Source organism: Thunnus maccoyii, chromosome 16, assembly GCF_910596095.1.
Source record: "Thunnus maccoyii chromosome 16, fThuMac1.1, whole genome shotgun sequence".
NCBI classification, from domain to species: Eukaryota; Metazoa; Chordata; class Actinopteri; order Scombriformes; family Scombridae; genus Thunnus; species Thunnus maccoyii.
This window is the reverse complement of record NC_056548.1, coordinates 3,783,197-3,805,919: the sequence shown is the minus strand read 5'-3', so window position 1 is coordinate 3,805,919 and position 22,723 is coordinate 3,783,197. Positions and strand designations below refer to the sequence as shown.

General features: G+C 41.5%; 1 protein-coding gene across 2 annotated transcripts in view; it reads left to right on the top strand.

Moving 5' to 3' along the window:
* Positions 1-541: 541 nt before the first annotated feature.
* LOC121914042 (protein jagged-2-like) overlaps positions 542-22,723 on the top strand; it is a 67,431-nt gene continuing 45,249 nt past the window's right edge. Inside the window, exons 1-2 of one of the 2 annotated variants that reach the window (XM_042436998.1) lie at positions 542-1,358; positions 2,311-2,634. In XM_042436998.1, coding sequence (XP_042292932.1) covers positions 1,290-1,358; positions 2,311-2,634 — 393 coding nt within the window. In that variant the 5' untranslated portion in view covers positions 542-1,289. The remainder of the gene's footprint in view (positions 1,359-2,310; positions 2,635-22,723) is intronic. The other variant, XM_042436999.1, reaches the window with a different exon arrangement.

The following is a 22,723-nucleotide window of genomic DNA, read 5'->3' as shown; positions in this document are numbered from 1 at the left end:
AAACATGGACCGGTTTTGGGTCTCATCAGGGCAGAAATGATAAGATATATTGTGTGTATTTCTAAGCTAAATGTTGAACAATTTCCATATTCTGCTGTATGTGGTTAAAACATTTTATCCACCAAATGACATAACATTCAGTAAGTAAAAAAATGCAGAAACACAAGTCCTGCATACAGATTAAACTTCAGTAAAAGTATTTGCAGAAAAAAAAGTACTCATGTATCACAAAATCAAAAAGTTACAGTAGTTCAGTTGATTAAAAAAAAGATAAAAAGTAGAATATTTCTCTCTGATTTGAAGTGGAATAAAATGGAAATGTACCTCAAAAACTACAATATTTGATTAAATGCAGTGTAGTGGGTCTCCACTAATCATTGTCACTTCACTGTGTGTGTGTGTGTGTGTGTGTGTGTGTGTGTGTGTGTGTGTGTGTGTGTGTGTGTGTGTGTGTCTGTGTGGTCGGTAGAGGGCGCTAACAGCCGTGTTTCCTCCGCCTCTGCAGCTCAGTGAAGAAGCATCTCAGGTGTCCTTCACTGCACACAATCACAACTCTCTGCATGTCATTGTTGATTGTTTACAGCTCTGATTTGTAGCCTGAACTGTTGTTTTTTTTTTCTTCATTTTTACTGTTTTAACATTAAGCTTCTGAATTCAACTTCTGCATAAAAGTTGCAACAAAATCATATTTTAACTTTATTGGGGTGAAACTTCTATTTCAATCAAAGAAGCATATTTTTCATTATAACACAGTTTGACGGTGTAAACATCATAAAAAATACAAATACAAGCTTCTGTGTGAGAAAACTTCAATCATAAATCCATCAGGCGTCCTCCCCATTACACCTCCTCCCGCCCCTCTTCCTGATTGGCTCCCGTCTAACAAACGTTCCACCCATGCTGCCTGTGATTGGTCCACTGAGCCGTCCGTCACCTTGGGAGCGCCCGGCTCTGGCTTTGGGCAGAGACGCACCGCTGCTCCCCTTCTATGCTGTTTAGTGCGTCGAGCGGCGGAGGAAAGTGGAGTTTGCGCGTCTTGTTGTGCGTCCGTGGACCAACAGCAGCAACAGCAGCAGCAGCAGCAGCAGCAGCAGCGGTGCGCTTTTTCCTCCTCCAGACCTGCAGGCATCCCGGGGAGCAGCCACGCCGCGCATGCCTCGGACACCAGGCGGAGGAGGATACTTTGCTTTTTTTTTTCTTCTTCTTCTTCTTCTTCATTATTTTTGACTGATTGAGACATACATATCTTTCATTTCCCTAATGGTAACCAACACCGAGCAGCCGGAGACATGTGGAATAATCTGGGGAAACTGCACCGCTTCTCACTAGTGTGCCTTCTCCTGACGCTGTGCGCTGAGGTGAGAACTTTTATTTTTATTCATCTGGAAGGTGGGAGATGATGCTTTTTGATGGTGTTTTAACTTATCAATCGACTGGAAGTTTAATTTTTATTTTATTTTATTTTTTTTGTAGAGGGGGTTAAATTCCAGCCTTAATTGAATTGCGTGCTCGACTGTTGAATCATGTGATCTCGGGAATTTCTAAATTTGCTCTTCCTTCAGGGAGATAAATTAGGTTTGCAGTTTACAGGAACATTTTACAACGTTTCCTGTGTCATGAGCTGTGTATTTGTCTTGTAACAGAAATCAGCTGCTTTTTTTACTCATAAAAACATAAAAGTTATGCTCAAAGTTTTGGTAATATTCCCCTAAAGTTCAGTCAGTAACTGAACCTTCATTCTGCTTGGTTATAACAGAGCTGTCTGGTGAAATAGCTTCACATGTCTCCAGTGCTGCTTCACTTGCGTAGAAATATTTCCAGAGACGAGCAACCAAATCTTTAATATTTCATCTCTCGGATCGGAGTTGTTTTTTTCTTTTTTTTCTGGCAACTCGTTTTGAAAGAAAGAAAAATCTGATTGTGAAGCAGCAGCAGGTCGTGTTGTCAAGCACTGAAGTTCAACTGAGCCAAAACGTACAGTGTAGTAGTGTTGGCTGCAGAGTGACTGTACTGCAAAAATATGATATGTTGAAGTCGCGCTTTCACCTTAAAACTGCGCACGATGTGAGATGATTCCTCACGTTTCCAAATGAGAAACATCATTTTTACATGAATCAAAGGGGTTTTTTTTGGAAAATGCTGTTATTGCTATCTGGCACTTGATCCTGAAACACTTGTAGAGATAAATACACCATCATGTGGCGTTTAATGTCACTTTTTTAAGGAAAAAACGAGGTCAGAATGGACACATTTGTACGGTTTAACCACATCACGCAGCTCCCTTCACTCTCTGTCGTCTTCTCTCCTCAGGTGTCTCAGTCCACGGGTTATTTCGAGCTGCAGTTGATTTCGGTGGAAAACCCCAAAGGTCAGCTCCTGAACGGCGACTGCTGCGACGCGGAGAAGAGCGCGGCTGAGGGCCACTGCGGCGCGGACGAGTGCGACACCTACTTCAAAGTGTGTTTAAAGGAATATCAAGCGGAGGTCACGACTGGTGGACAGTGCACGTACGGCTCGGAAACTACTAAGGTTATCGGTGGGAATACTTTTCAGCTCAAAGGCGGCCAGAAAACCGGACAGAACCGAAACAACGATGCGGGGAAGATCATCATTCCCTTCCAGTTCGCGTGGCCGGTAAGTGGATCGTGGATTGTGTCACTTTGAGGAGGTGTGAAATATGACAGATTTGATCTTTTACGGGGGTTTTTGATGTTTGATGTTTGAGGAAAAATTGTGTAAAAGTTGCTGATTAACCATCTGGATGCATCATCAGACCACCTGACTGATCACTGACTCTCTCAGGCAGTGAAGGTGACCAAAGTTTAGTATTTTATGATACTAAAACGCGGATTCACCTCAGTGCTGATCCATGTTGCGTCCATAAAGTGCAGAATTACAAAAGTTAAGGGTGGTGTGAAGTGGAGTTTTTTCCTGACGCAGCCTAGAATCAGTCATCAGAGCTCCTACAGAGTGTAATCTGGCACATTTTGGCACAGTTGTCTCTCATCGCTGTCTTGAGTCTCTACATGCTTCTCATTCTTCCATCCGCGTGTCCGTTTGGAGACTCTCGGTGTCTCTACATCATCCAACAACTCCTGAGAGCCACGTATTAATCTCACGGAGACTTTTCGGTGCGGTTTCTGATAAAGTCAAAGCCATCAGCGCGCATGACGCATGACTTTTACGCACAGCGGTTGTGTGTCGGTTTGATGAGTTACCAAGCAAGCTGCTGTTTGTGTGGCTTCAGTTACAGTGTGTGGAGGGCAGTGGAGGAAGGGGGGGGGGGGGGGGGGGGGGGGGGGGGGGGGGGTTGTTTGAAGGGGGTTAGAAATAAGGATTTCCAGGCGAGTGTTGATTAAGAAGTGGCAGGTAATTTATTATCTAATCTAAACAGAGCAGCAGGAGCCAATCAAAACCTGCTCCGGCTCCTTATTTGGAGAGCCAGCGTGGGAAACAGGAACAGTGTTGGCAATCAGACCTTTATGAAAACTACTGTGAGAATGACCATTTCATAAGTTATTTTTGTCTGTTATTGCATCTTAAAGGGGTTGTTTTCTTGAAACAAGTGACAAAAAAAAATCCAAATTTGACAGAGCGATGACATCATATTAAACTGTTTTCATGAGATTTCTGTTCTAGAGACACTTATATCAACACGTCTTGACACAAAAAATGACATTTCACGGGTTTATTCTCTCAGTTATTTTAAGAAATTAAGACTTCTAGAAATCACTCATACACAAAAATGACTTCACACATGGACTCTCAGTTTATCAAGCAAAAATACACTAAAAAACCCTGTTTGGAGCTTCTCCAATGTAAGGATTTGTGCTTTATATCAGTCTAGATAGAGTATCTTTTTTTGCTTTTTAATACCCGCTCAGAAAAAATCAGCAGCTTGAAGACATCAGTCTGGACTCAACCTGTCCCGTCTTATCTTAAAGTTTAGACATTTTACAGACTAACTGATTAATGAATGAAAATGAAACTGAACCAATCTTGTAAATATTCACACGTTGCAGCTCCTAAAGCAAAACGTGCTCTTGCTTTTAGAAAACAAGGAGGATCAGACGGATTTAAGACGTTTCCACTCTGCTAAAATCATTTAAAATCATCCAACTATCAAGACTCGTTCCAGCCGTAATCGCTGTGAAAAAAAAGGCAGAAATCTTTTTGCCCCGTACGTTCACGGCAGAACGTACATATCGGCTGCTTTGTGTGTGCTACGTGACCTCTCCATTCATCACTCCCCATGGTCAGCTGTCAGCAGAGGGGAAGATGGAAGTAGTAAGTTGGGGCCCTGCGGGCGGATACGGTTACCACTAAGTTGTGTGTGACACAGGCGGTGGATATCAGTGTCACCAACTACTCAAACAAGTGAAGATCCCCCCGGTCAATCTGGGCCGGGGGATGCCTTTACCTCGCCGCCTCTCAGGTTCACGCTCTGTCCGTTATTGGGTCATTGTCTCACTCGGCGTGTGTGTGGGGTCAGTATTTTCCACTATCCTCCCGGGAGGCGGTGTGGAGGAGTGTGTGTGTGTGTGAGAGGGGAGGGGACAAAGGGAAGGAGGGTATCAGTGTACAGTCTTCTGATGAGGCTGTCAAGGGCGAAGCAGCTTTTTTTAAAAATATCTTTACACATCTTTTTTTTTTTGGAGGAGTTTAGTCATCTGGAGCTGTTTGTTTCATGTCGTGTTTGTGCTTTAAACGTCACTACGGTGACGAATCCTCACATATGATCCTGACAAAACGCTGCAATCAATGAACTACAGCTGGAGAGATGCAGAAGCTTCTACAGATATCAATATACAAGAGTTTAAAATATCTGATCAGCATGAACACATAGCATAAGCTGACATATGTGATAAGGATCAATTCAATTTGGATTTTTTTAAAGGATTGTGACCAAGATGTGACATTTAGTGGTGGAAAAAAAAAGCTTGTTAAGCTTATCTGTTCTGCAATTTCTTGTTATTTATCAGCCGACACATAAACCACTCTGATATATTAGCCAGTATCTCAGTCTAGCTCCACAGCCAGCCATTATCTTCCATAATCTTTTCAAACATATTAAAAGTTGTTTAACATATGAAATGTCATAAAATTGTGAAATATGGTTCCTAGAGTGCAGTGGGACGTCTTCACATTGCTCGAGCTGCAGATCTTCAGATTTGAGAAGCTTGAATCAATGAATGTTTGGCTTTTTATTGCTTGATGAATGACTTCAATTAGTCTAACTGAGCTAATTAGACTAACTGAGCTGAAACAAGTCGTATTGATGAAGGAGACAGACAGCAGAGTTGTAAATATTCTGACCTGATAGCAGATGTGCTCGAGCTTCTCCGATGTTCAACCGAGGTGTGATTTTGCTTCCGGAGCAGAAGTTAAGTGCAGGTCAGGACTCATCTTCTTACGCTTTGAATCTTTTAATTGAATGTTTTTGTAAGTTTATTGTGCACCATGGTAATAGTGACATGCTATCTACACGCTCGATCTGTCTGGAACTAGAAGGCTGTTTGCTCAAAAAAAGACAAGACAGTTTTTTAGAAGTTGAAAAACATCCCTAAATGAAAGGAGTTCATCTTACAAAAGAAATCAGAGGCTTTGTTAAGTGGTCTGTTATCTCCCTACACAATATGATTCCGATTTTTGACTGCGGACTGATAATTCCACTTGTAGGATGATTAAAAGTGACTAGATTAAAGCAAAAGGAGCTCAAAGCCATTGTGCTTTGATTCATTGTTAGACTTTAGCTTTATTCTCTTGTTTGCGTGATGATGAAAGTATTTAGCTGATGATAAAAAAATAAAAAAACCTTTAATGTACATATTTTCTTTTGAGATGAACAGATCTGTCTCCCTCATCGTCCTTAAGAAGCTCAGATCTTCTCCTCATCGAGCGCCGTCGGTCGCTAAAAGTCTTTTTTTTTTTTTTACGCGGCTGCATCCTTTAGCCTCTGGTGCTGCTATAGTAGCGGACTCCTTCGGTCGGCCGCCGGTATCTGGGCCACTGGTTCCTGACATGAATTAGCGATGGAGGAGGAAAAAAAAAAAAAAAAGACATTGTTCTGGCTCTCTCTCTCCTTTGCTGACCATTTCTCCTTCATGTTAACCCCTCTGGCTGTTTGGGTCTTTAGTGACATCTTTTTTCATGAAAGAAGGGATGAGGGAGAGGAGGAGGGGAGGGGGGGGAGGAAGGATTGACCGATGGAGCGAGGGAAGGAGGGATGCAGCCCCTCTTTCAAATTCAAAAAAAAAAAAAAAACCCTCAACTCGCCTTCCTTGTGAGGTTTCTGTCACGAGGGAGGTGTATTTTTAGGATGCAGACACTTAAGATGCTGTTTTTTTTACAGTAGTGAGAGGAGCAAAAACAAGCATTTACTTCTTCTCTTCCTCGTCTGCTCCTCCTTCCTCACCCAAACCCCCCCCCCCCCCCCCACCTCCCCTCCGTCTCTCCATCTCCCTCTCTCCCTCTCTCCCTCTCTCCTTATGGGGTATTTTTAGAGCCGCTCTGTCCTCCCCTCACCCCTCTGTGAGTAAATCAAGGATCAAGGGTGCGTACTCCTTCAGTTTCATGGCCTTGTTTTTTCTTGCCTCTGCCCCCCCCCCCCTCCTTCTCCTCTCCTGCCAGAATTCCCCCCCCCCCCCAGCCTGGCAGAGCTGAGAGGACAGAGGTGGAACAGCTGTTGTTTGGAGACCTCCTCCTCCTCTTCCTCCTCCTCTACCTCTTCCTAGAATAAATGTTTTAGTGAAATAGCATTAGGAAAACAGGCTATGATTACAGCGCCGGGTGTTAGATCACCTCAGAGTAGTATCGGTGAGCAATCACAAAGTGCGATGTTGGACGACAGCGAGTCGTCGTCGTCGTCTTCTTCGGTTGTTTTTTTGCCGACGGTCGGCTCGGTTTTGGCTCATTTTGCCGAGTGCGTCCTTGGCGAGCTCACCTGCTCTTCCGTCAGGAGCTCTTCTTCTCGGTTTTGGTGATGCTTTTATGGTTGATTAGTTTTGGGGAAAAGGAGGAGGCGGGAGGCGGGAGGCGGGAGGAGGGTGTGATGCCCACGTGGATGCGAGGTGTACGGTTGGAGTGTGAGTGATGATGCAGCACGTTTCCTGCCGGTGCCGTGTAGAAACTAGAGAGTCTCTGATGATGCTGGAAATACTTTCAGTGATGTTAAACACAAGGAATCCATGTGTCAGAACAACAGATGCATAAATTATCTACAATTAGTGAGGCACTAAATGAGATGTATCTGTTGTTCTGCTCTGTCAAACCAGAACGCACAGACATCATACACACACTGTAAAAAAACAGCAGAATCTAACCTTTACAAAGACGTCAGCTTCAGTAAATCCACTTTAAAATCAGAGAAGATCTTGCCTGGTTCATAAATCATCAGATATCTGACTTTTTCTCCAGCTACATCCATGCCCATGTCTTCATTTTGAGTGTTGAGAAGCACTATTGGTACATTTTTTGACATTACTAAAGCTCAGAATGTCCCATCAACATGGTTTTTATCTCCCTGAAACCCCGACAGTCTCCTCTATTCATTCATATATGGATATTTGTGCTGTGTGGTCATGAAAACAAAAAGTTACAGCATTTTTAGAGCATTTATGGTACCATTCACGTGCAAAATGATGGCATTTCTGAATTGCAAGGGCTCAAAGGTATAAGGCTGATGTTCATAACTTTCTGCAGGTTGTTGGTGAGAGGTGCTTTGTTGGAACTAGCTAGCTATGGTAGCTAGCTATCGTCGAATGACAACATGTCAACATCCTCGATATTTTGTATCTATGTTGCAGCAGCACATAGACAGCAGCTCCAGTTGCACTTTTTCTTTTTCTTGCATGCATTTCCACCGTTTTTTTATCAACCATGCAACACTGAAAATCCAAAGGTGGTGTCTCATGAAGCAGGCAGGATAAACTGAGACATGTTCTTCACTGGAAAAGAACAAATTCAGACCTAAAAAAATGCTCCTTTGCACCCTCTCTCTCTCTCTCTCTCTCTCTCTCTCTCTCTCTCTCTCTGTCTGTTCTGTGTGTCTTTAATAAGTCTAAAAGCCTGCAGGGTGACCACAGCAGGGCTCTGTTACGCGGTGACGAGTCTGCTCATCTTTCCCACGCTGCTGCTGCTGCCACTGCTGCTGCTGCTGCTGGTTCCATGTCAGATGACCTGGTTCTGCTCACAGGCGTGTAAATGTGTGATTAGCTGCTCCGTCTGTCCGGCTGATCGATTGATGACGCTGCTGCCGGAGTTGGTTTGATGTGTGTCTGATGCGTCTATAGGAGCCGCTTTGTACACTGGTAGTAATCACGCCGCTGTTCGCGCAGCCGCATTACGAGGTCTCGTGTCTCATGTTCATGAGGACAAAAGGAACGTCGGCACGAGGTGAAGCAAATGTTAAGTTCATACTCGGTTTAGGTAAAGACAGGAAAACATGTAATGCGATGTCCTCTTAAGTCATACTAAACGAGTTTGTGCATGAGCGGATTGATTTGCCAATTAATAGAGAGAATAATGCAACTACTATGATAATTGATTCGTAATTTTCTGTCATTTTTCAAGCAAAAATGCCAAATATTCTCTGCTTCCAGCTTATCCAATGTGAAGATTTGCTGCTTTTCTTTATCTCATGTGATATCAAAACTGCATATTGTCGTTTGGTTTTTTGCCTCTTTTATGCCGACTGTTCGGATAAAACGGGAAATTTGAATGTTACAGCTTAAATTTTCACTATTTGCAGATTCCAGCTTCTCCAGGTTGAGGATTTGGTGCTTTTCTTTGTTTTTTATATCAGTTGAAGCAATTTTTTTTTTAATTTTTGCACTTTTTGTCGGACAAAACAAGACATTCGGACTCTGAGGAACTCGTTTTTATCATTTTATAGACCAAATATCTAATCATTAGTTGCAGCCCTCGTAACTTTAACTTATTGTTCATCACATTATCGTTGTCAAGCATAATGTGAATTTTGTCAGATGGAGAAACTGTTAACGTTACATATAATCGACAGTTCACAATGAGGTGACCTCATACAAAAAAAAAAATAATAATGGATGAACGCCGAAGCCTTAATGTTTCCTTCATGGAATCCATTATTTTTAATAACAGGACGCCTCAGAGTCCATTATCACGGTAATAACACGGCCTCTTAACCGGTAACGTAGTGTGAAGCGACATTATTGTTGCTATGGTTACCGGGAGTTTAACATACACTGAGCACAGATTTGGATCTGTGGGGTAACTGTTGTTCAACGGATATCTGTCAGCCAATCAGAAACAAGTATTTCTTCTCGTTCATGGACTGTTACTGTATTATCGCTCAGTGTTTGTTTTGTGTACTTGAGACACAGTTATTAATGTGTCTGTCGCTGTGTTTCTTTGAGTGTTTTTTTATTATCTAGAGCTGCAGCGATCGCTCAATTAATCAAATGACGGGACATGAATTGATAAGGTTGAGTGATTATTTGTTTGAAGTCATTTTTTCTCAGGTGTGAATATTTGCTGGAGTCTTGTTTGTGTTTTGAACTGTTGATCAGACAATTTGAATATGACAACTTGACTTTTGGTGAAATTGTAACAAAGATTTTTAAAAAAAATAAGATTTTTGCCTTTGTTTGATAGTTGAAAGTCCAGAGTGAGGCAGGAAACATGGGCGGATAGAGGGACATTCAACAAAGGTCTTCAGTCGGCTACCACAACGTCCCGCCATGGGAATAAAAAAAAAAAAAAAGTCTGACATTTCACAGACTTACAAAGTAAACAAACAAAAGTTATGTTTACTCTGCGAGTTACTCACCAAAATGCATTTCGTGTATCCTTGTGGTCTAACAAAAGCGTTGAATGCTTTTCCTTCCACATAAAACATCTGCAAAACTCTTTTTTTGTGTGTGTGTGTGTATTTTAAACCCTTCATCATTTTCATACATGTTTACTAGCTTGTAGTCTTCTTCTTCTCTTGCCTTCGCTGGCACGTTGCTGCTGCGGCCGCTTTACAGCCACATGTACATCACTGGAATAGTGTGAAACCATTGGCTCATAAAACTCATAAAAAGCGCTCCATAGTGCTTCTAGAGGACAAAAACTCCACAGGGTACCTTTAATAGTGAAAATAATCATTAGTTGCTGTCTATCTTTTTTATCTTATTATGCATTGTAAGCTTGCTAAGTGGGGGGAAGGTAGAGCAAGTTAATGATCCTATCTGCATATATAAGTGCAGTCCATTTACCGTTTAATGTGCATACAGGTTCCTGCACGTCTATGAGTTTATGGTTGTTTCTCTACGGTATGCTTTTTTTGTGTGTGTGTGTGTGTGTGTGTGTTTATGTGAGGCAGAGGTAATGAAATGCATGCGGTGTGAGCACTGAGGTGATTAAAGCATGTTATCACACACGAGACACACACACACACACACACACAGTGCGGCTTAATTTCCCACTTGACTCCCAGTAGTTGTTCACAGGGCTAATGGAGCTCAGCTGGACCTCACCGAGAGACAGACAGAGCGAGAGAGAGAGAGAGAGAGAGAGAGAGAGGTTATGAAATAATGAAAGGCTAGATGGGAAAGAGAGAAAAAGAGAGGTGGAGGTTATAGATGACCAAACCCTCCATTGTTCTTCTATTTGTTTACCTCCTTATATCTCACATCTATCTCGTATTTATCTTGTCCATCTTTCCCTTTTCTCTCTCTCTCTCTCTCTCTCTCTCTCTACATATTTCGTGATGGCTTGGCTCCTGTATTCTAGTTTTGTTAGCTTGTTTTACGAGCTTTCAGGGTGTGATCACACCTACTGTTTGCTTTCCTTGGTCCGAAACAGAGTGGGAAAAGATCTTCTTTTTTTTTTTTTTTTTTGTATTTTTGTATTGGGCTCATTCGGGCTCGCACTGTGAGTTTATGAAGTGGAATTTTGGATTCCCATCATGCTCGAGGCTAGAGGATCTGTAAGCAGTGGCCTGATTTTAATGCTAGTTTTAATGCTTACCCTATTGGCAAGTTTCTTTGTCTGAGAGAGGATTTTTTAAGTGTACTTTCAGTTAAGCATGACAGATTTCTTGGTCATTTTTATGCCTCTGCGCCGGCGACAGCCGTGGCCGGAGGCATCGTGTTTTTTCGGGTTGTTCGTTGCGTCCCATTCTTGTGAACGCAATATCTCAGGAACGCCTGGAGGGAATTTCATTACATGTGGTACAAACATCCACTTGGACTCAAGGATGAACTGATTACAGTTTGGTGGTCAAAGGTCACTGTGACATCACAAAACACATTTTTTTGGCCGTAACTGAAGAATTCATAACGATAATTATGACAAAGTTTCACACAAATGTCTATTAGAATAAAATGATGAAGTGGTGATATTTTACATCCAAAAGGTGAAATGTCAACACTTATTCAACACCATAACTCAGGAACAGAAGGGACAGATCTTCTCTGTGCTGCCTGGTTGAAGATGTGTGTGAAGGATGTTTCAGAATTTGTAGTTTCTTTGCAGCAACATCCATATCTGAAGCATTGTCTGCTGTCATGGCTACCACTTTCTCCTCTATCAGAATCAGCTTTGTTTGCTGAGCATGTGAACACATACAAAGAATAATACCTTTTATAATTCCTTCAAAGTCATCACTACAAATATTATATGAGTCTGGACAGACTTGGATCTAAACTGTAACTTGGTGTTTATCCCCGTTAAGAGCACATGAAGTAGTAGATGTAAATCAATGACTCCCTAACATGACTGTCATTCTTTTCATGCACAAATAATAAACCGAGCTAAAGGACTCCAGACTTCAAGTAAACCACTGCAAACACGCTCGGTATGAACGCAGCCTGACTTATTGTTCGGCCTTCCAAGTATGCTGAAGATATTAAACAGAGCTAATCTGATGGAAATTTTCTCTGATGAGTATTACTACCACCTTCTTCTTCTTCTTCTTCTTCTTCTGTAAACTGATGCAACAAGGACATCATGCAGCCAATCCATCTCCAGAGGGATTGAGAGGGATTGGGTGAAGGGTCAGCAGGGTTTCTCAACACATCTGGGGCTACAGTCTCTGTCAGTAACCTCAGTTACCCAACCTCCCCTCCATGGAGAAACTCTCCAAAACACTCACACGCTTCTCAATCAACTACAGATCCATGGCACACTCGTGATTAAGGACAATTCTGGTTTATTACAACCATTTTTCGTATTTTTCATGTGTTGTGAATTCAAATAAATATCGAACAGATTTCTTATAAGCCTTTTGAAAAATCCCTCCTAGTTTACCGACACATGTGCGCCTGAAATTTCTCTCCTGTGTCCCTGTTTGTGCTTTCAGATATCAGCCTTATTTTACTGTTTCCTGATCACTTTCAGCTGTATCTGCACCGTGTTAAGTTACTGCCGATGAAAACATTTCCTGCCGTCGTTGCTTCATATTAAAAGCTTTCAGCTGACAAGCCAACGGGAGGCTTTTATTGTGGAGGACTTACAGGAAATGAAACGCGTTTATCGCCGAGTCGGCGGATCTTCGTTAGTGGCGCTATTCTTCAATAAAAACAAGTCGACGCAACAAGATCTGGATATAATTGGAGCTCTTTGTTCGGCGGATCAGATAGAAATACTGCAGAGAGGAAGAGTACGAGCAGAAACAGCCACAGTGATGATGATGTTCGATGAAGAGCTGCAGACGACCAGCACACCTCCAACAGGAAGCCTAAACAACTTATATTACCTTGTTTATTATTAATTTTACCTTACACAACAAAATGTTCTAAATAGCAATGAAATTGAGAACTTTGGATTTATTTTTTACAACTGAAATTACATTTTTTTGTCATCACAGACAGAGTAAAGTAGTGAAAGAAGGGATTGTTGTGTACCGGCTGTATCGGTTCAAATGTGAACACTAGTGATAAATTACTTGCTGAGATCAGGGAAACACGGCGGCGTCACAACAACAGTATTTCCTGATAAAATATGAGCAGATGATCATACAGGAAATGAGAGAGAAAATGAGCTTTAACTTTGACCTACTGTACCTGCAGCACTGTAGTTACGTGCACACAGTTTTCCTGTGCATGAGGTTCATTCAACCGTTTATTCTGACTGAAATATTTTGACTTGTAAAAATCTAATTAATTACTTTGTTAACATTGTGAATAAAGTTGAAGTTGAAACAGACTTGTCAACTCACTTGTTCTGGAGCTTTCGGCATGATCACATGGGTCTCCTTCAGCAGATGTGGTTTCCTCAGCTGTCATGACCTCGGGCTCTGACACATTTTTAAGGTTATTTTTCACATTTTTTTCTAATTTTCACACACAAAACGATCAACAATTGCTTGTTGCAGCCTTATTCTCATCCACGTTGGTTAAAAAGTTGAGGCTTCTTACCGCAGAAGGCCAAGCGATCTGGTCAAAAGGTCTAGAACAAGCGAGGAAGTGGACCTTGACTTTACTTCATGAATGACCTTTTTCCTAAAATTCTGACACTTTCAAACAAAGCAAACAAACAAAACTTTACAATAAAGCTTTGTCTCTGTCTCTCTGTCAGACGCGGTGTGTCTGTATCTCTTTATCTTCTGTGTTTACACACTTAAACGAAGCCTACGTGTGCTCGACCGCATGACAACAACCGCACAGCTCGGCGTCCGAACCGCTCTCACGCCACTTGGAAGCGTCTCCTCCCACGGAGGTTAAAACAACAATCGAAGCTCGTGTTGCCGCGCAGTGAAACTCGTCTCTGCTTCCACCTCGTCGTCGCATTAAAGAGTTTTATTCTATTGCAGGTGGGCCGTTTATTCGTCACATCTGTGTGTCTGGTAGGAGGGGGGGGGGATGGAAACACAGAGAGAAACGGAGATAGAGGAGGGCAGCTGCGTTGGGCAAAATGTCAGGAGTGGATTTGAGAGCGTTTACATAAGGCCTCTCTTGTGCTGCTCTCTGGAGTGGGTCTGCTACATGCTGAATCTGGTATTCACGCCTGCCTCAGGTGTTGGCTTCTCGCTTGACACACAACTCTAAAATTTATGGCTGCATCCAGTTGTTAGCGGATGAGGATGAATGACAGAAAATAGTTTTATTTAGGGTCCGTATTTGCTGGTATCTTAGCAGCTGTTTGTCTTCTTGGATCTCTTTATGGACTTTGATTTGTGATGTTTGGCAAGTTTTTCTTGAAACCAGAGCACTCAGATGGGAACCAAGCAAACACGTAACCAGATTCCCAGCAAACTGAAGTGACAGTACCAATGGCGCAATTCAGACTGAAGCAGCAAGAAAGAATTTGTTTAGATATCGATTCATTTAGTGATTATCAGGGCTTGAACCAGCATACCTTCTGAATACTAACCACGATGTGTCTGTAGCGTCAAGTATAGAAAGTGGGTCAGGTTCGTTGTTTGGTTTACTTTAATCCGACATTCCCAGAACTAAATTTAGATTACACTACAAACACTTCCAGTCAAAGGGTTCCCATTCACTTGAAGGAGAAAGTGTGTCCAAAACTTTTTTTGACTGGTCCTGTAGTTGACTGAGCAGTTTAGTATCATTTGTTACCCGAATAAAAAAAGGGTTAAACTAGCAATAACTTTTCAGCTTTTCAGTTGTGAGGATTTGCTGCAACATCTTGTCTGAACAAACAATTGAAAAACTAAAAGAGATTCAGTTTACAATGATATTTGGTAGCAACAAGCAAATCCTCATGTAGGAGAAGCGAGAACCTACAAATAAAACAATAAATCACTCATTATATTGATCAATTTCAAACATACGGATGCATGCTTGGTGGCTCATGATTTAAATATTCAGCTCTTGATTAGAGATGATGATCCTGCACGTCGTAAGTTAAACTTTGCTTTGCAGCTTTACACCTGAGATGCTGCAGCACCTCCTTGTAGACCTGGTTTACATCCTGCTGCTCTTTGCGTGTCCTCTTAGCTTTACGTACCTCTACACGGTGCCACCCACTTCCACATTTCTGTATCAGTTCCACTTGTGAAATGTCACAGTTGTTCAGTCTTGAAATCGTTCTCGACCAGGTGGTAAAATCCTGCTGGATTTCCTCCGTGAGTCACTGTGGACTTTTACGGTCATGGTTATTCTGAATTTGGCTCTGAACCTCGATTGCAGTTTATGCACAGTCTTGCTCTCTTTTCCTCGTCTTTTCTTCCCCCCCTTTTCTCTCTGTTTACAGCCTGTTGTTGAATCAGCAAGCTTCAGCCAAGCATTTGAACTGGTTGCAGACACATTCCCAGTATTAAACTATTTAGGCTAGTTTGTAGAAAATCTGTCAGATAAATCACAGTTTGACAAGTGTTGTATAAAACGCCTTGAAGACATTTTTCACAGAGCTTATAGTGATTTCAGAAATGCTAACAGGACTTTCTAGTATCATAATTGCACTGTAGGAGAATTTTTTTTTTTTTTTAGAACTAATGAAGCAGAGATTCTGCTAAATATTTAATTTTTCATGCTTTTATTGTTGAGATTTTGCTAATGCTCCTGAGATCACGTCATCATGTTTTTCTGTTTTCTGTCTATTGTAAAAATTTCCATTTTTGAGCACTAAGGACTTCAAAATTGAGTCTGCAGTTACATGACAACAAGGCCCGAAAGCTCCACAACATTTACTAAATGGACCTTAAGTTGAGAATGTTTTGTGTCCAATGTCAAGAAGGAACTTTGAACTAGAGCAGCAACAATTAGTCAGTTAATTAGTTGATAATCGATTGTCATTTTGCCAACAGTTTGTCTTTTTTAGAATGAATTTCTGCCAAATATGAAGTTTTTCATGCTTTTCATGGTTTTACCTTCTTCTATTTCTTCTATAATTGTGTGATCCGACAACCTTGCAGCCTTTATGTGCTAACTCTCTGTGTCTGATCACCTTCTCTTAAAACAGAAATAACAGAATCAAATGCATGAAAGCACGTTAACCATTGTACAGTTCATTACCTCTGAGGAGACAATCCCGTATGTAAAACAAAGAGCCTCCTTCTCATCGCCTCTGACTCTCACAAATTGAGAGATGAGTTATGAGCAATTGTGGTTACGCTACAAAGTAAACTAGTAAAAGAGGAGACAACCTCAGCTCTTGTCTTGTGGTTGTGATACACAGTATGGTCTATATGCAGAGTGGCTGTGTGAGTGTAGCAGTGGGAGTGCGAGTTGAGTGCAGCAGCAGCAGCAGCGGCAGCATCTGATTACAGACAATTTGACGAGGAGGAGGTAATGAAAAGCTGAGCACAATGTTGTACTCAGATTTTATCGCTGTACGTGCTGTGACTTACTGAGATCATTGTGTTTGTTTGAAGTTGAAGTTTGGCCACTTCTCCCTGCATTTCATCCAAAAAAAGAGGAAAACATTAACGCAATATCAAGAGAAAGCATGTAACTCTATATTTAGGACTAGAAAGTTATATTTATTTCGAAGGATACAATTAAATTAGAGGCCTAACTAACGGATTTAAGGCTGTATTTTCTCCATATGCTCCCTTTACAGATCATACACGACATCAATTTACTATAAAATTCATAAAATTCCTCTCCGGAGGAGGCGGAGTAACCTGGAGTGACAGAAATAGCTTTTCACGCGTTTGGTGTGGGAAAAGTGAATTGGGTCATTTCAACATTCTCCCGCTCAGTATAAAGACCTGATTAGATTAGCTTTGATTAGCTTTGCTGTCTGAACGAGGCCTCCTCAGGGAGGGTTGGAGCGGTGACGTCTCCTTAGAGAGAGGAGGTGGTGGTGATGGTTGGGGAGGGGCGGGGGGGGGGCGGCGGTGGGCTTGTTCTGTTAATAACGTGCTAAATTAACCATCCCAGCCTCTCTCTGCCGGGAGCTACATGTTTTATTCATCTCAATAGCCTAACAGGTGTGACATGACAGGTGTTGCTGTTGCTTTTTTTTTTTTTTTCTTCTTCGTCTGATCACAACTCTTGAAAAGTTGTTAATTGGGTCTCAGGTTTTTTTTTGTTTTGTTTTGTTTTTACCGTCGACAATCCCCTGCTGCTGCGAGCTCTCAATTAAAGGAACATTTGTCTTGATTTTAGTCCACCTTCAAATGTAAAACCGAAGTTTAAAGTGACACATAGGAGAAGAATACATTTGTTTTTTACATTCTGTGTCGATAATATTTCTCCTATTAACTTTACTGAGTTAGATAATAAGCAGCTGATTGCAGGTGATGCTAATTGTTAGCTTCCCAATTTTTCTTGCGTCTGTTCAGAACAAACAAAAACATGAAAACAATCCATCACTCCTTGTGTACCAGAGGATTTTTCCAAGCAAAGAGCAACCCAACAGCCATGACTGAATCACTGAATTTTAACAATGATAGAGATTTACAAAACTAGCTTCCTATAGTTGACCAAATAATCAATTTCAAGCTCAATTTAGCAGCTGTTCCGGAGCTTTTGATCATATCACAGCGGGTGGAGTTTGTCCGGTCGTCATGGAGCTGGAGATCGGTGGGGATGGAGATGTTAAATTTCCATATTTGAGCACTACGGACTGAGCAACAAGTCTGGAAAGATCCAGAACATCTACTGAATGCACCTTTAGATGAGATCGTTTTGTGAACTTTGAACTAGAGCTGCAACGATTCGTCAATTAATTGATCAGTTGAACACCAGGAAATTAAGCGTTTTGATGATCGTTTATCATCGTAAACTGAATATCTTTGGTTTTTGGACTAATGGTCGGACAAAACAAGACATTTGATGACATCACTTCTGACATAAGGAAAATGTGATGGACATTTTTCAATATTTTTGACATTTTATAGACAAAAAGAACACAATAGTAGGAGTTAAACAGTGTCTGGTAGTGATTAGTGGATTTACAGTCACCTTATTTTAATTTCAAGTAATTTATGATATTTCCTTGTCACTGTATTGTATTTATATCTGGTAGCTTAAACTTTATTTTGTCATTATATCACATACTTTCTGTTATAGTGACTCAGCAGTTTAATATTTTAAGGATAGTTTGATTTATAAATAAGCGTATTTTCCTGGTTTTTAGGAAGATTCTACTAAAAAACCAGGGCTGAGATTTGTTTATCTGGTCGGCTGTCGCAGGTGGAGACGGACACTCACATCACTAACACACCCACACCCAACGTGGCGGGAAACAACAGCACAAAGCACCTGAGTGACAAGTGGTGTAACGAACCGATTTATTCAGTTTAACTCCAAAAAAGTCAAAAGTCTCTCGGTAGTCTTGACTTTTGATAAGTGACCTGGCAAGAAGAAGAGTGTTGTCGCAGCAGCAGCAGCTACTACAGGATAAAGCTTATTTGCATACATAGCAAATAAATTCATAGCGTGTGTGTGTGTGTGTGTGTGTGTGTGTGTGGAGCAGCTCCAAACCGTACAGTATATTCTCAGTAGACGTGTGTGTGTGTGTTGCTTGCGGCTGTTCCTGTCGTGGCGAAGCAGTAATTTATTCATTGAACAGGTGAAGGCGGAGAGGAGTGGGCTGGTTTCTCCTCCGCCTAATGAAAACTCAAATCCCTCTGACTGCTGTAAATTGGTTAGGAGGTGTCAAGTGTCTCCCAACACTCCCCCCCCCCCCCCCCCCCCACCACCACCACCACCACCCACCACCCTCCCTCCTAACCCCCCTCCCCATCACACACACACACACACACACACTTAAAGAGCACACACACATACACACTTGACTCATAAGGTCGTCTCACCGCAGACAGCAGGGACGTGACACTCTGATCCTCGAGCTCCTCTCTCCTTCAAGGACACATAAAGCACACAAACACACACTTGAGTCCTGCCACACACACACTTAGATATGTACACACACACACACACACACACACACACATACACTCAAGTGTGGCTGCTCTGAGGCCGCGGGACAGCCCCATCTGTCTGTGAGCCAGTGGCTGTGACATTTAAAATTGATTACAAAGGGGATGATTGATTATGATAATGTCCACTTATTTTCAGTCATTACAGCGTTATGGCTGCTCACTGGGCCCATAAATCACCGCCGTGTCCTCTCGGAGGCTGATGCTGTCGTTTCTGCTGAGACTTCAACTAAATTTTCCTCAGGCTGAGGTCATGGTTTTTTTGGATTATGAGTGAATGGAGTGAAGATTAGCGGAGTTTGGAGATTATGTTCATGTGCAAATTGATATATATACCTGACACAGACTTGGAGCTGTCCGCTAGCGAGGGCTGAAGATAGTTGTAACATTTCCCTCCAGGTTCTGAATCGACTGATCCGAAGGCTCCAATGGAAACACTAATAACGACCCCTGTTTGACTTGATGCGTCCAAGAAGCATTCAAGACTCATTTAAATCTAATTCTTCAAACCATCTCTGGAGGATGACTGAGATGGATTCCAGACAGATGTTTGGATTTTATTTGTTTTAAACATATGCAAAAGATACAAGTTGATGCGCACAGAAATAATAAAAAAAACATGTGATGGAGAGATGCAGAAACCCTCGAAGGGGCTTTATAAGGGCTCTCTCCAATGCAAAAACAACAGACGACAGACAAGACACAAAGTAATTAAAGTAAAATCAAAATGATTACTGGTTACTAGTGGGCACTTACCAAATATAATCTATAAGGACAACAGCAGAGCAGAGAGAGAAACAAACCGTATGTTTCCGTCTCTCCAACAGTCATACATAATCTCTACTCCTCCTGTAACTACGTCAGTTTGTGGAAGTTGCTGCTACGACGTCTGTCCCCTGTGAAAACGGCAGCTGAAGTCACACAGAAATCATTTGTCGTTCTCCTCGTTGCTTCAGACTCATCGGTCCCACTGCTGGATGGTGTTAGTGGATAAGAGAGCACTGATGGGTGCAGGAGCGGTTAAAGTGAGAGCTCATGAAGACGATAACACTTTCATCTCGCTCTTTGTCCGATTCATCTGTGTGTCGGTGTTAGTTTATGGAAAATGTTTTGCCAGTTGTGCTTATTCTGCCAGTTTCAGGTGCATAACCACCAGCCTCTGGACTGGAGTAGGACCTGGGAAAAATGGGAAAGACGATCTGGCTGATGGAGCTGCATATATGTGTCTGAATGTAAATGAAAGTGTCTGGATATGAGACAAGACCGAGTATGTTGATCATGTGATTAAGAACAGAGAACCTGTTCACACCTGGTTTGAAAGCCACCTAAGAAGATTTACAGTAGTCTCATCTGGAAAATGAGTTTTAATCACTGCCTGATTATACATTATCCTGCTGCTGCTGCTGCTTCATTCTCACAGTCTGCAGAACGAAGCGTCTCCACCAGACGGTTGAATTAAATAGTTTAGCATTTACAGTCTGAAGAGGGAAAAGTTTGAAAACCGCTTTCTCCCCATCTCATCTTATTTTGGTGATGTAACTGCACAGCTTTGGCTTTCTGCTCGCTCTGACAGCCAGGCTGGCTCTGACTCCGTGATGGTGTAACTCGTTCTTACACTCTCCAAGAGAGCAGAGGGTAAAACTGAGATTGTGAAAATCTCATCTGGCTCTCTCGTCTGAATGCAGCTGCGTGACGTAGACTGCTCCAGGCTCACAAAACCTTCATAAAAAACATTGACTGGATGGATTTTCTGCGCCTTTGATGACGATAGTAATTCAGTGTGTGTGTGTGCACCTGAGATTAGAAATAATCTCTGCTGCTTTATCGTCTCTTTTAGACGCCCAAATTGAGCATTAAAGTCTCTTATATATCTGTCATTTTTCTGTATTAATACATTTCTGTTAATTTAATGTATTAATGGCATCTCTGCTTACTTTTTTTTAAATCAAATTTCTTTGTTTCCAGCTGAAAAAGTCTCATGGTTTTGGGGATTTAATTGATGTCAATATCACAATGATAATAATAATATTCTCCTTATCAGTATCACAATATGCAAATATTGATTCTTTATCAGTTTGCTTTGAAATAAACTTGATATAAATATATTTTTAATGAAAAATTCCACTGAAAGTCAATATAAGAAAATATAAAACTAGCTGCTTTACACTCTTAAATGAGATGTAACTAGAAGATCAGCAGTTAATTGGTTTAAACCACAGTGGAAACATACTTTGTTGCATTTAGGTACACTATACGGCCGCAACTAAAGACTATTTTCATTACAGTTTAATCTTATTTTTTACAATTACTCTGATTGATGAAAGATGTCTGTCACGGTTTCCCAGAGACTTCTTCAAATGTCTTTTTTTTTTGTTTGGTCACCAGTTCAAACCCAAAGACATCCTGTTTACAATGATACAAAACAAAGAAAAGCTTTTATAGTCGCTGGAACAAGATCATCTTTACTTTTTTTTTATCACAGCTGAATATGAGCAGCTTCTCAAACCCATGAGTGTTAAAGTGATCAGTTGATTAATCGATTAGTCAATCAGAAAGACAGTTAATTGACAAGAAGTTAGAAAATAACATTATAATAACATTTATCATGCAAAAATGGACACATTCTGGTTCAAGCTTTTCTCTGTTTGATATCGTAAATTCAATATTTGTCTCATGTGATGGGCAGTTTTTATTCATTTCATAGATTAAATGATGATAGCTGCAGCCCCTGTAAAGACTGAGTCATGCTTTTAAGGACATCTGTCTGTCTGTCTGTGCGGTTATATTCATCATCAAAGCCGAATGTAAAGACCGCCTAATTTAAATAAACAGCTCCAAACTTGCTCATGAAGCCACCCTAAAGCAACCACCGAGTACCTGTAACAACACAGCCTCATATCTGACTCATGGGTTTGTCTCTCCTGCAACTTTTCTGTCTCTCTACGCTCTGAAACAGCCCCAAAAAAAAAACCTCTTCAGAGTACCATAAAATTACCTTGAAAGTGCCATAAAGCACTTTAGCTCTCTACCTTCTTGTTTCATGTCTCTGTCCTCTCTCTGCCTCTCTAATCTCTCCCAGCGCCACTTTGTAACCTCCCCCTGTAATATTCCCCTGCAGCCCTCAGTCTCTCTGAGTCAGACTTGGGTCATGGGAACTCACAGCTGCTCGTCCGGCCCCATGCGGTTGACGGACAGCGAGCTCCATCTCAGTTTGTTTGCTGATGCCCGTGAAAAAAAGGAAAAAAATAGCCCTTTGCACCTGAAACAATCCAGAGTTTGAGTTTGTTGCTGTGGGATGGCCGAGTCCGTCTCCTCTGGAAAGTAGGGCATAGTGTGCAGGCGTGCTGGGCTTTTACGCATAATATCCACACAACACTGTATCATAGCGGTAAATAGTGTGTAATAATGTAATATAATGTTAGCATTATTCGACACATAAGAGCAAGGTTTCCTCAAGGATATTGTTTACTGGTGGTGTCACCTTTATGTGAATATCTAGCTGCTGTTTATCATCTTTTTAACCTAACTTCAGTCTGGTTTTAGCAGAGATTCAGCAGAGAGTCTGTGTTTGAGTAACAGATCCACGACTTTAAAGGCTTAACAGACACCGAAATGCTGCGTAGCGTAATAATGATACTCACAGACAGGATTTCACAACTTTGGAAAGTTATCACGGCTGAACATATTTCATCTTTCATCGCAACCGTCACGAGGTAAACAGTAGAACAAAGGCGTTCACCTAATAAAGGAATGTGCGCTTGCATGTACGTGATCGACCAAACGCTGCTACTTAATGGATGATGTTGCTTCAACTTTTTTGCTGGATGACCCTGCGTTGTTTTGCCATGTAATGTAGTTTTTTTTTTTTTTTTGCATAGGCTGGGTATCAAACTTCAAAGCTTTCTGAGC